Source organism: Choristoneura fumiferana, chromosome Z (genome assembly GCF_025370935.1).
Source record: "Choristoneura fumiferana chromosome Z, NRCan_CFum_1, whole genome shotgun sequence".
NCBI classification, from domain to species: domain Eukaryota; kingdom Metazoa; phylum Arthropoda; class Insecta; order Lepidoptera; family Tortricidae; genus Choristoneura; species Choristoneura fumiferana.
In genome coordinates, this window is record NC_133472.1 from 14080440 (window position 1) to 14095211 (window position 14772).

The 14772-nt window shown below is 36.3% G+C and overlaps 3 protein-coding genes across 3 annotated transcripts in view; 2 read left to right on the forward strand and 1 right to left on the reverse strand.

The window, feature by feature from the left end:
• The window catches only part of LOC141428276 (EF-hand domain-containing protein 1-like), a 53917-nt gene extending 48687 nt beyond the window's left edge, over positions 1-5230 (forward strand). Inside the window, exons 15-16 of the mRNA XM_074088174.1 lie at positions 2438-2590; positions 3467-5230. Coding sequence (XP_073944275.1) covers positions 2438-2590; positions 3467-3727 — 414 coding nt within the window. The 3' untranslated portion in view covers positions 3728-5230. The remainder of the gene's footprint in view (positions 1-2437; positions 2591-3466) is intronic.
• Positions 5231-6076: 846 nt separating this feature from the next.
• Positions 6077-12115, reverse strand: Membrin (golgi SNAP receptor complex member 2). The gene is made up of 4 exons (XM_074088410.1): positions 11701-12115; positions 11479-11584; positions 10071-10254; positions 6077-8356 (listed from the first exon to the last, which is right to left on the reverse strand). The coding sequence occupies exons 1-4, from the start codon at positions 11832-11834 to the stop codon at positions 8148-8150; spliced, it is 633 nt and encodes a 210-aa protein (XP_073944511.1). The 5' UTR covers positions 11835-12115; the 3' UTR covers positions 6077-8147.
• A 429-nt stretch (positions 12116-12544) lies between these two features.
• On the forward strand, positions 12545-13790 carry M6 (neuronal membrane glycoprotein M6). The gene has a single exon (XM_074088398.1). It carries the CDS (start codon positions 12706-12708, stop codon positions 13453-13455), a length of 750 nt encoding a protein of 249 aa, XP_073944499.1. The 5' UTR covers positions 12545-12705; the 3' UTR covers positions 13456-13790.
• Positions 13791-14772: the final 982 nt, after the last annotated feature.

Genomic DNA, 14772 nt, shown 5'->3' on the forward strand with positions numbered 1-14772 from the left:
TTAATGAATTAAACTCCTTGACGGTACCTAAAAGAACAGAACTGTATTGTTGAATCTGAAACTAAAATACATTAGACAAGAGTTTTTAATCCAAATTCCAGATTTACCTACCAGGAAATATATCGTAGCATCATTACTAGTACAGTCACTTGCATTACCTGATATCTGCCATAGCGGAGCGTGCAAAAATATCTGACACCTCCTACGCCCTAAAAATAGGGTCGTATCAGATATTTATGCAAGCTTGGTTGTGTCAGATATTGCTTGCTGGTGCCTGTACCAGGTAACTTGGGCTATGTACTCGAAAAGACGCTTTTTCCCAGAGATAAAATCAAACTAGATCGATTGTTCAGCCCGTTAGCAGCTGTTCCCGCGACTCCGACGTAAATAAATTGCTCGTTTAAAGGTTGGTATTAGATTACCGATCCCGTCATATATTCTACGTAGAATTTCATATCCCACGTCTAACAAGTGGCGAAAGCCTGTCATTAATAACGCGCTCGTTACAATTTATTAGTAATCGATCCGTCGACACGTTCCCAAAGCTTTGCGAAACTTTTATCAAAGTTGTAAAATTAGCTCCTCATCAGTGTGGAAGTTAGGCCTCTTACGCCGCAGCAGCCGCGAAGCTGCTGCTTTAAAACTTTGCAGTTCAAGAGCGCCGCACTCGCTCTAGAGCACAATTAACAGAAAAAGTACACAATAGGTACTTTAACCGCAGAACGAATAATAAGCGGAGTAGCAATGATATCGTTTGTAATGAACCGATGTCCTGTAGTTTTTCGCCTCATGCTGCTATTGTACAGCGCACGTTCTTTTTGTGCTTTCATAGATTACTCACCAATAAAACGTACCTAATTATTTTCAACGCACAAGTAATAATTTTTGATATACAGCGAAAAATAACCACTTATTGTTTTTCTGCATTACTTCCGGATAGACCACCATATTAACTACTCGCAAAGCTTGCTGACAAACAGTGGCTGATATAGGTACTCGCATCGACCTCTATTCCGGCGTGGAGAGTTAGATCATTTCAATAATCTTCTATCCCCTAGGTCTGTGCCTAGGTGGATGCGCATTTTTTCACATAAATTTTTAAGTCCTATTATCGGAAGTCCGAAAATGTTTTTCATACCATTTTACATCATAAACGATCACTCTTCATATTTTTTAAATACTAACGATCGTTACTCGTTATCATCAGAATTCATAATATCACTAATCATAATCATACACCTTGTTCATACTAATATTGGTTTTCATTATATTTTCTTATACTAACGATCGAAACTCCTAATCATTCTAATTCATAACGCCAATATTCATAATTTTGTTAATACTAATATTTGTTTTCATATATTTCCTAATCATAAGTGTTATTTACCCGCATTATTGACGCGCAGGGACTTAGAAAATTTTCGATTTTGCGAAATAAAGTATTTAACCCTTTATAAGGCCCCAACCATAATATACTACCACAGAATCAAAAGCAGCTATCGAATACATACCTGACAACAAATATTTTTAAAGCTAGTCGTATTTTGAATAATTACAACGGAAATTGTGGCGTATTATGAAAGCAATAAGGTTCAGTTTCCAACTCAATGCTAGTGGTCGTTTAATCGCCACTGCCTTATTAAGGGTTAAGGAGGACTCCATTAGGTACGACGACGAGCGAAGCGAGGAAGAGGTTAGGTAGAACTGTGTCCCTACAGGACCGAACATATTTTTCAACTAATACTAATATAATATGAATAATTAACGACATAAGTTAAATCTTGTTTTGAATTGGTCATTGCCATTATGAAAAACAATATTATGAGTTCAAATGATTTCTTATTAATGCCATTACGAGTATTAATAAGAAAATTTTGATATTCGTCTGTTATGAAGGTTTTTTTTCTGAAAAATAACATTATGAGTTGAGATGTGTTCTTAGTAGTTAAATAACATTATGAGTAAAAAAAATATGAACACTGTCTGTTATGAGTTCCGATGTTAGTAGGTAAGTAATAAAAAATTATGAACAAAAAAAGTATGAGGAAAAAAATTATGAAGCGTGATTATTATGAACAAAAATCGGTAGTACCTAAAATAAAAAAAAATAGGAATAAATATTTAATGACAGTCAATATCTATCGGCGGCGGCTAGGTATCTATCGGCGGATGTGCTTACTTAGCATTAGGTTACCCATTGGTTATTTGGGAGAGTCTGAAGCGTTTCAACCGCTGATTCGCGGTGCGTTACCAAAATCGACTATTAATTATGTCCGTTAACAAAAACTCACATCGCCATCTCCACATGTGGTGTGGCGTGTGCTCACAATTGCAATTGGTTTTCGATCATGCACATATTCTTAAATTATCGTAACTCACGAGGTACGGTGGTTGAAACGGTTCAGAGCCTCCTATACTTATAAGTTGTTTATTTTAGGGAGCAAAGGAGCGCGCAGAACGGCGCGCTGCAAGCATATGCCCGTATGAGATCATTCCGAGCTCGGCGCAAGTGGGCGCGATGGGAGAAGAGGCCCAGGAGAAGACCCAGCTGCCAGGATACCTCGGTACTTACGGTGTCGATTGTAAAGAGGTAAGGCTAACATCTAACGTTCGCTATATTTTCCATAGAGCTCGCACCCCTTCCACAGTTTCATGGCAATTGCGAAGTATCAATTCTAAAAGTTACAGCAATGCCAGATTTGAGTAGGTTATTTATTTGTGAACGAAACAACACATAAAATTGCACATAAAAACTTAAAAATACCAGTACACAGCACACATACCGGTACAGAGCACGAAATACAAAAGAAAACTTATTTCTACCAAGGGATCTTTTGAGGGAAATAACCAAAGATAAAGATCGTTTGCGCGTGATGTGGTAGCATAATAAAATTAATCAATAGGACATAATATAATATTAAATTAATAAATGTTGTCAATAAATGTTGCCTATAGCATTTATCATATACGGAGGAATATTGGTCTATTCGCGTCAAATTCTTAGTGTTATCTTATCTAACACTGCGCTTCGCTGCATTCAATTCGTCCTTTTTAGAGTTCCGTACCCGAAGTATGACAAATGGAACTCTATTAATATCGCTAAATTGTCCGTCCGTCATGTATGTCACAGGGCTTTATCTCAAAAACTGTAATAGATCATAGATGGGCTGCTGAAATTTATTTATAGGTAATGCGAGTTAATGTGAACCTATTTCTATCGCCGCTGCAAGAATGACTACTTACCTATTAAAATATAATCAAATTGTAAAATTAGGGATTCCAGCCAACCAATATAAAATTACCCCACACTGCGTGCAAGAAGCAGGGCTTTTAACAATGGTTTTTATAGATACAACCGCTGACCGTTTATTGCCCATATTTTGACACACCTACAATTTTATACGAAACGCTTGGTAAACGAATCCAGCTCGCACTTGGCCGGTTTTTTAATGATCCTTCACTGCAGGTTCCAGAATACATGAAACTAGCACCGGATGCCTATGAAAAAGTGAAGAAACTCCGTCGGGAGGTCCCGGAAATATCCCCGGCGGCGGTCCGCGTGGCGGAGCACCCGCGCACGGAGCCCCCGCCCGTGGATGCCTGCGTGAACCCGCCGCCCGAGGCCTCCGGGCCCTGCGCCCCGCAAAAAGTCGAGGACGTGGCCTTCGCCTGCCCGCACGTCGAGCCACGCATACCTTGCTGCGACCCCGACAAGAGAGACAAATGATACTTACTAGATTAATGCGATGCGACACAGTTCGATGATCTAGTAAAATGGCACTGAAATTTCGAAACTTGTTTTTTTAATCGACTTCAAAAATGGAGGAGGTTCTTAATTCGACCGTGTTGTTTTTTTACTTTATGGGCATTTTCGCAGACAAGGGCATAAATACGTGTACGTTAGTTACCAAAGCGTCAAAAAACACTAATTATACCTAAGATCAATGTACACCTACCTAAATATATTTGAAGATATGGCTGTATATATATTTATGCCCACGACGACTAATACACACATGCATAGGTACTTAGAGTGACATAAAAACATACATTTCTGTATTGTAGCCTTATATGTAGTAGGTATGTGTCGGCTAGCAGTGCAGTGCAAATAGGTAACTTCTATCTAGGTAGGTAGACTTGCTCCAAATGGTCCGTCTGCTTCCCTCATTCATAAGTTTTGTATGTTGTATTGATGTTATTCCTCGTGATATTATTCGCCTTATTGATATTAATTTCCTACTTAGTATTTTTTCCATCTTCTGAATTATTAGTAAATACTTACCACAGAGTATACTTACCAATATTTTATAACAAAACCGGCCAAGAGCGTGTCGGACACGCCCGAAATAGGGTTCCGTGGCCATAACGAAAAAGTTTAGTAATATTTTTCTAAGGATTTCGTATTTTGTACGGAATATTCCAAGTTTAGGTATATTTTATATACTTTAATTCTGAAGAAAACTTAACCGTTATAAAGTTATCCTTGAAAGTTTGATATACTTACTACCATCCTGAATTTTTTCAAATTTTTCCACACACTAGTTTAGAGTTTAGAGGTGGGGGGGACGCTCGATTTTAATGAATATTTGCACTTTAAGGAATAGACGAGCGAGCATTTAGCTTTGACGAGTTCCATCTGAGTGTGTATCAAGTGTGAGTTCTCCTCGCTAAAGCAGAATCAGAAGTTTACGAACTCGACTGTAGTTCAATTTTCTTCATTTTCCGCCCATTGTACAGTCACCAGCACCAATATCTGACACAACAAGAAACTGAGTGTGTATGCAAGTGTGAGTTGTCCACGCTAACGCAGCTGAATGAATTTGGATGAAATGTTGTATGCAGATAACTGGATATCGGGAACAGCACATACTATTTTTGTGGCAAAGTTAAAATGGATTATTGACGTGATGTATGACACCGCTGGAGACAATGATAATTATGGAAACCTGTTTTAGCACAACATATATCTGCGCATGTAAATTGTGTGACGACAATTTACATAGTTAGAAAACTTGAATTGTTTACAAATATGAAGTTGCTTACACGCATGTACAGGTTAAAGTTCAAGCAAAGAAGTAACTTACCTAAACTCGAAATGAATACCTACTATCACTTTAAATTTTATTTATTTATACTGAAATTAAATTGCAATTTCACTATATTTGGCTTTAATATTTACAGTAATAATTTGTGATAACCTACCTATGCCAGTTCGTTTACGTGGAATCAAATCTATCTCAGCATTTTCGTCAGACTTTACGAGTAGGTATGTCTGTCAAAAATAAAAACATCACATCGATCCGTCGCTCCGTTACGGCGTGAAAGACGTCCCACAAACACAAACATACTTTCGCATTTATAATATTAGTATGGATAAGTATGGATTTAGAGAGTTAAGTTGAATGCAGCTTTTTAATTTATTTTTAATCCGTCATGGCTCCACTGGTCATGGCCACCAATCATTTTTCTAATCCTCTTTGGCCTGACTGAAAACCTTACTAGTAGATACAGCTTTTTGGCAGAAGATTAAACAAGCAGTTTATACGGTCGAGTTCATAAACTTGTGAGCAAAAATTTTATCAAAAATATCTGAACATGCTTCTACGTCGTTAACAATAGATCGACTGTACAAACCACGTAGCACGCTCTTCGTCGCTCTTTTCTGAAATTTATAATTAATACCAGGTTCAAAGTTTGATGTACAGTCAAGTTCTTAAACTCCTGAGCAAAAACTTGATCCAAAATATGTGAACACGACTCTGTTAAGTAACGGCGTAGAAGCGTGTTCAGATATTTTTGATCAAATTTTTTCTCAGAAGTTTACGAACTCAACTGTATTTAAATTTTCCTCACTTTCCATCCCGCCTTGTATAGTCACCAGCACCATTATCTGACACAACAAGCGTGCATAAATATCTGAGACGACTCTATTGCTAGGGTGGAAGAACGTGTCAGATATTTTTGCACGCTCCACTGTGGCAGATATTTATGCTGGTGACTGTACATATGTTGTAGCTTATACATTTGAATTATTTAATTTGGGTAGAGTAGAATATCAGATAAGTAATACTACATGTACATAATACGATATTGTTTATTTGTCCTCCACATTTTTTTTTAAGCATGTATATTATGATTATGAAGGTCATATGAGCCCAACCATCATGATTTTTTTTAATTAAATTACAAATTTGTTATTCATAAAAACAAACAACAAAAACTGGTAGAATATTGTTGGGCTAAATGATTACAGGCAAACATTATTGATAGATAATACGAAAAAAAATAAAGTTATTTGCATGAAGGTCTCTTTGAAAACATCACGATTCTACTTAGTAATAAAAACAACAACTCTTACATAAATTATGCTCCTCCCATCCGCTTTAAGGATAAGTGGTAGATAATTTCGCCTTTGTACATATATCTCAAAGTTTGTCAATGAGTTTCACTCTTTATTTTTGTACCATAAAGGGTTTATAAACATACAGGCATTATGTTTAGACGTCTGTTTTATCGTAAAAGGATAAATTGTTGTAAACTATTTGATTAAAAACATGTAACTGTTCTGTCACTAAAACTCAATCTAGTTTAGATGCTTGCCGACAGAAAGTGTATTTTTAATGCGAGTACCTACCCTTGAATTTTTTTCGGAGATTATCACTCCTTTTTAATATGAAAATTCGATGCAGGAAAGTCTGCTATATCTCACACGAGCTATACAAATATGGTCGGATTGACTTGAAATTTGGTATACCTACACACGTAAGGTGGATGACAAATGAAAATACAGTTAGCAAAAAGCACAGTCAGCAAAACAGCTTATATTAAAAAATATTTTTTTAACAGAAACTTATTTATTACTACATGTAATATGTTGCGTTTACAATTTTCCTTGCTATTTACAGAATTCTAGCGGTCTGACTTATGAAGACAGTATTGAATGTTATTAAATACAAACAAGCTTAGCTTGAAAAGAAAAATGATTGCACAACAAGTTGGTAATTAATTAGGTAGGTAAGTGTATACAGTGTGTGGCCCAGAACCGGGGATAATATTAAAAACAGAGGCTCTATAGGTTACCGGTAATTGGATCATCATGGTCCCACTTAATTAAAATCAAAACTTTTTTTTCTGACAAACTTAATCGTAAATTCAATGTACGCCATCCTAGAACCCAACTGACGTCGCCTTGACAGGACAAACATAAACTTTAAAGTGTAATAAAAAAAAAATCCTAATTATTTTTTCACTTCTCATGCTCGTAAAGTTCGTGTTTATGCTGCATCTAGGCGACATAAAACAATCTACAATCTACTATTAAAAGTCGATAAACTAATGTTGTTCAGTTTGACCAGTACGATCTGTTTTATTTATTTGCTCATGTTTTAGGCCACACCCGGTAGAATGGAAATAAATCTAAGAAAAAAAACTTGGAAAATAAATAATATAATTTATATCTATTATATTTACCGTACAGCCTTGGCGTGCCGCTTACGCGAGTCAGTGGCAGTGCCTGCTTATGACCGCACAGGCGAAGGCATAATCAAGCAAGATTAATAAAAACAAAATCGTGCCCTAAAGAAGGTTAAGGCATGTTTGCTGCGAGCCACTCTTAAGAGGAGCAGGGTGAGATTTCATCAATGTAAAAAAATATTATCTTTAATCGCTAGCAATGTTTTGATTGGTTTTTATACATAGTTTACGCTTTATATGCAATTATTTTTTGATTCTGCATCGTCATTGACGGCTCAAGGCTCTTATTCAACATCCTTACATTAAATGGCAGTTCAGTACAGGCGAGATCCTATCGCACTAAAACGCGTCATGTTTATTCCAATAATATCAACTCAGAACACAGAATCTCGCTTTGGGGAACTTGGACATCCACAGTACGGTGTATTGAATGGCGTCAGCGTTTGGTAGGATAATTGTGAAAATGATGCAGTTGGAATGTATGTCAGCTTAGTATTTTAATGCAACAGCGAAATCCATTTTCCTCTTGAACCTAAATTCTTTTATTGCCATTCTAATCGTATTCCACAATTGCACTTTTCGAAGTCAAATAAATAAATGTAATGCGAGTGCAACGATTTCGTTTTGTTTTAATCTGGGCGGCATTGTTATCTTAATTATTATACCATTCACATTTACGCCAAGTAAATAATTACAAGAACAATTACAGCTACAGTAACGAACATTCCCCCAAATAATACGTATTTGTCTTGAGCTACCCGCCTTTCGATAAGAGAAATTGTAGCGTTGGAGAGTCCCAGCGTGTTGGCGAGGTCTATCAGCCTCTTGTGCGCTCCCTTCAGCGTATCCCTGTTGTACCTCAGGGTCTGTAATATATTGGAACCTGAAAACAATAATAATTACTTACACGAATGATAACCATGAAGAAAAATGTCGCGTACCGCCTCAACACAGTTTATCTTCGTCAGAGCTAGGTCACAAAGGCTACGAGGCATTAACATAACAAATTCGTTGATGGGTAGGTACTCATAACTCACATTAAACTCGCTTAGCACCTGAAGGTTCAATATACAAAAGCAACTTTGACAAACAATAATATCGAATAGTATTTTTATAAATGTTATATGGTTAACACGCTCAGCGGCTGGTAGGTAAGAAATATGTAATTATACATGATTCCAACTCGCGTCTCAGCTGCGGTGCAGAGCTGATGTCGTTAATATTTAATAGCGCCGAGTTTACTCAAAGCCTGTTTTTGTGTACTTCGACAAATAAAATATAGCATCATTGGTCGGTACATTGTATTGCAGGTGTGATGTGGTAACGCTAACTAGCCTCGTGAACTGAACATAGGCGCTCAACTGATTACCGGCTTGAAACAAGTGAATAGTGTGCCTTTTACGTACACTCAGAAACTACATGCAGGATGTGGTAAGTTTTACTTGTCATTTTAATGCACCCTATATCAAAAACTTTGCTTGGAATGTGAAAATATTTGTTCGCAGTGAAGTACCTGAATTAATCAGTAATCGCATTGTCTGTCTGTTGCAACGCGTTATTGTTAATAATTACTCGCTAGGTAACTTCCACTCAGTATAAGTACAATAAGAACGTACATATGAATTCGTGTTTGAATATGTCGTGCCCGCAGAGACTAACGTCCTTGTGCCGCGGGGCGCGGCAGCGAGACAGAGGACTGTGCAGTAAGTAAGCACAAGCTTTACTAGCCCGCTGACATTTAAATAGTCACTTACGACGCTATGATTATTCGCTCGCAGTTTAATAATTATGTTCACATCTAGCCGCGTTCTCGGAAAAGTGGCGTCAATTATGCTTGAGCGTAAACAAGATGGCGCCACGACACAGGTGCGGATTAGATTACCAATATTATCACATGATACATGCATAGGTATCACAATCAGTCACAAAATTATAAATAAACATGTATCGCAGTGCCGTAAAATTACTGCAAAGATTCCGGACGTTTTAAAATCCGGGATAATGTTGTTAATAACAATATCACAATAATATTGATAAATACGTAATTTAAGCCACACCATTGGATGTTTCCAGCACTATATGATTTTAGCGCTATATTTTTTACTGATATTTGAATGCATTTAGATTTTTTAGCCTGGAATAATGGCAGGTTTAAACATAAATTAATAAGAATGTTCTTGAGTCAAGAAGTTTTATGTACTTTTAGAATGTCATGAAAAACTTGCTAACTATGATAAAAAAACACCCAAATTGATCTATTGTTGAAAGTTGCAAGAGTTTTTTTACTTATTTTTAATTTATTAGTTTTATTCATTTACCTTTTTTAAATTTACTAGTCTGATTTATAAATTTGCAGTCTTATTTATGTTAAGTACTTATGCTATAGTAGAGGTATTTTTATAAAACAATTATAAAAAGGAAACTTAAATCTAATATTTAAAATGTGAGTTACAACTTTGCCCTCGACTGCACATACCACCAGGTGAGATAGTTGCATATTTAAAATTAAATTTATGAGTACAGCAGCTGCTAACTTGTGTCAGTACAATTGATCAAAGTTGCGCCATTGAAAAGAGACTTCTAAAAGTAATGCTTACCAGTATGGATCATTTCGTCAACATTCCTGTGGGAGTTCTGCAGAGACTGCTGCTCCTGCGCCAAGAAATCAACAGTGACGGTGTGGTCGTGGCCTGGGCCGAAGCGCCGCGACAACAGTTGCTCGCGCTCCGCCAACTCTTGCTCGCGACGCCGCCTTCTGTTCTGAGCGTTGTTCAGGGATGCCTGTAAACAAGATGGTTCAAATATAAGAGAATTTGTTTTACCATTTCAATTTAATGTCATTAATAAATATCATGGGACACTTGACACCAATTGAAATAGTCCAAAGGTACTGGGCAACAGATAAACATACTTAAATAGATAGAAGCATACTTAAATACGTATTAAACAGCCAAAACTTAAGAACAAACATTCATATTTTTGATACAAATATTTGCCTCAACCAGGGATCAAACCCTGGATCTCAAGCTTCATAGTCAGGTTGTTATTAGTCATTTTTTATACATGCCAGTCTTGCTCAAGTTTTTTTTGTATGGGCCACAAATTTGTTTTGACGGGCAACATGGCTTCAGCCTCAGGCCACAGGTTGAATATATTTGCACTAAAGTAAACAGTTTAATAGTTATAATCAGGGTCTGAACCTTGAGTAAAAGTAAAATTTTTAATTTTTACATCAATTTCATGATTCATGATCATGTTCATCTTGCGATGCTATATAAACATTGAACCTTGGTTATAACAAATGACAACCACAACAAAATGAAATAATTCTAAGTGAGTAAAATAATAAATTAGTAAGATAGGTACTATGAAAAAATATTTTTTGTATATTATAAAAATACTAAAGGGGCGATTACACTGAGTTGTTCACCTAATGCGGTCGCCATACTTGTCAAATTACTTAGGTGTCTTATACTACTATTTATGTTCATCAGAATTGCCAGTTTTTCATTGCTAGTCCCGGAATAAAAAGTATCTTAATATTTGTTCTATAAAACTGTCTTGTTTTGTCTATGTGCAGAATTAGCCACTTACATGTGATTGAATAACAAACAAAGAAGCTTACATATTTTGCATCTATAGTATTTGCATCAACTGCTAGGAAGTGGAGGCAACTGCCAATATTAAAACAAATCTGCTGTGCCCATGCAGAGGCAGTGCAAGGTGTGGTGTGGTGTGGGGTTCACAAGGCTTCGCAAAATTTATCTTGCCCATGCCAAATTTAGGTCCTGTGCCGCTACTGTGCCCATGTACCACACAAACAAAAAGAAATAGATAATAATTTTCAAAGGTAGCCCACAGTGGGAGACTGGATTGATACATACTTACTTAGATAGACATAAAAATAAAGAACAAGTTTGTTTTATAAACACATTCTTTACATAGAGAAAGGACAAAGTAAAGTAAAATGTATATACTATTGGCAAACTATTTGAAGATTATTACCTGTATATGTTTATTGTCATACTTCAATTGATCTACCCTCATTTTGGCCATTGGTCTGCTGTTGATGGGAGTTTTGAATACAAATACATCCAACTTCTCACAATGCCTGAAACAGCAGTTAGACAATAACTAATATTACACAAATATAATTAATTCGTCAATTTGGATACAGTTTATTAAACTAAAACAGAGCATATGTGTAAATGGAATAGGTATACTTACGCATTGATTGCATTAATTTTAGTTTGGATTGCGTTTTCAATAGATTCTGAGTTGTTCACATCCTTTTCTAATTGGAGAAACAAGTCCGATGCTTCTTGAATTAACTGAGCAGTTTGATGATATAAAGCGTCCATTCTGATATCCAACAATTTCAAATAACTTTAATTAAATGATAACCTTTATCACGTACTTGTTGATTTTGAAAGCAGGTAAATTGCGGACGATTTAAAAAACAATTTATCAGTTTTCGCTTGTTGATTTCAGACTATAACTTCAAAAAGCAATTTAACACAGGTCGGAGTAGGTATTTGTGGTTTTTTAAGTTTTACAAACAATTCAATTATAAAAATAATTTGCGATAAGTTTTGGAACTGTCATGTCTGTCATTTTGACGTGGACTGTGGACGTTTCTTTTTATTACGCATTGGATGCGAGGTATTTGATCCGCTGACGTGTCGTAAAACATATACATGAGATATATTTTACTGGATACTATAAAAAATCAGCTAAGTGCGTGTCGGAATACACGAAGTCGCGGGTTTCGTACTTAATATACAGTAAATATTCAATATTAAGTATTGGTGTACTAACTTGTTTGTTGTCATTAACTATACAATAAGGCTTGGTACACATTTTCAGATGTCTTTCATCTGAAACTAGGAAAACATCTATTACAAATTAATGGGAAAATTTCAATGCTTTATGCTAGATACCAACCACGTTTTTGTCCGTAAATGTTAAAAAACCAGTTTATTTATAACTTTTCAAATGTATAGAATTTTGCCTTTATCTTACTCGGAACAAATTAAACTAAAAACACAAACATAGACAAACTTTAAAAAAAAATTGTCTTGTCTTATCTGTGGATGGGTTGTGGTTGGTTGATTTTCTTGCTCGATTCAACAAACACTTTCCGTTGTGTTGATGAATCATAGTTTTTTTTCAACGATTGCGAAATTAAAATATAACATTATATTTCATTGAAGTGATAGTGCGCTCATAACAATGGGTGATGCGTGTCAAGCATGTCTGACAAGGGTGCCTCATGCGACCCTGATAGCAACCATTATGTGCTGTTTGGGCGTGGGGGTTTTCTGTGGAACCATGTTCCACGGTTCAGCGCTGTCTATTCGGATGTTTGAAGAAGTGTTTCACTTTCGATTGATATGGATCGAAGCAGTGCGAATGATATTCGTGGTCGGCGGCGCGTGCATGGGGGCGCTGGGGCTTATGCTGCTGTGCCTGGGCTGCCTAACGACGGGCGCGACGCGGCAGAAAGTGTACCGCGCGTGGCGCGCCCGCGTCGGCGGCCGCATCTCTTGCGCCGTCTTCATGATCATTACCTACATACTTACCTTCACGTGGATCATCCTGCTTGGCTTCCTGGTCATCACGACATTCCTGTTTACCATATTTTGGAAGCTGTGCTCCAAGCCAGAGAACGTCAAGCTGAGTACTTGTATTGACTTCACGCAATTCGACTTCATGTTTCCCGCCACTGTCAAACAAGAAGACATGAAGATTTGTGGAGCACTGAAGATGAAACTATTTTGCAAAGACTATGTTGAAAAGGCTGAGTTTATGTTTATTCTAGCTATGGTCTCTTGTATACTTGTAATTCTAAGCTTGGTACATTACTTAATGTGTTTATCTGCAAATTATGCCCACATTAGAGATCATGAGAAATTCCAAGAGTTGCAAGAGCTGCAGTACCTCACCAACCCAGATCTGCATGCCTCTAAAGATCGCTTCTAGTATACAGCCCGTGCGCCACTTTTGCGCTCCCTAGAAGCCAGCACCAAGATGTGACAATAGAAAGAGGCGACTTAAATTTGAACCCACAGTTTTGTGTTCACTGACATATTTATGTAATCAATGAAGACTGATTTTCAGTTAATTAGCACTAATAAAATAATCAAATATCACAAAAAATTGCTTTTGACATGGTTTCTGTTTGTTTTGAATTGTGTACTGATTGTTACTATGGGGCTCAGCTGCAGTTGGCTTTGAAAATCCTGTTCATGTCCTGAAGCTGTAGCGACTATTATTTGGCATTTTATCCCTCATCACAATTAATTTTCCTGCAAAGCCTTAATCAAATTTGACTGAATGACCATTTTGGTTTCTGTCCATTTTCTTACATTCCTCTAGGTATAAGACTAATTTGAAATATATTACTATTACTGCATAAATGTATTAATAATTTTAAGGCACTTAACTGTACTAGGTAGTTTTCTTTGTAGAATAATACTGTATTGAAAAATGCTTATTATATATTTTTTGGCATTTACTTTCCTCTTTGACATTAAGATAAGGTATAGCAGAAACACTTAACCTTGTTTTATAATTGATATAGACCATTAAAAGCAAAGTGGTGTTTAATGAAATAATAATACAGTTCAAATATCAGTAGTGATAATTTTAGTGTAAGTTTTTTTACAATTAATTAATAATTGGCCAAGCATCTACTATTACCTCCAGGTATTGATATCAACATTAAGTCTATAACCCTTTCAAACCCAACCGAGTATGAAAAGAGTTAAGACAATGGACTTTATGTACAATCCATGTCAAGTTCTAAATTCAAATGCAAGAGTTACAACAGTGGACCTTATTGTACAAAACATGTCAAATTCATATTCAAATGTAATAACCCGCACAATTGCAACAGCTGGGTTCAAAAGGGGTATTTAAGCCAGTATCATCATCATCATCATCCCAGCCTATACACGTCCCACTGCTGGGCACAGGCCTCTTCTCGGATTGGGTTGTTATTTAAGCCAGTATAATAATGTAAAATTACCAGAGAGCTCTGGGAAAGTGAGCAGTGCAAAATCCACCATTATATGCGCCATATTGTCTTTTTATCAGTTAAATCACTACTATTTTGTTACTTTGGCTAGTATATGGTTCTTGTACTAAATAACTTGATTGTAGCATACATAGATACAGAAATTATACAATTTATCAATTACAAAAGATACCTTTGCAATGTGTAATGTGCATACTAAAAACTGAACTTCAAAGTTAGAACATAGGTACATGATCTCTATTGAAAGTTGTAATAGGAAT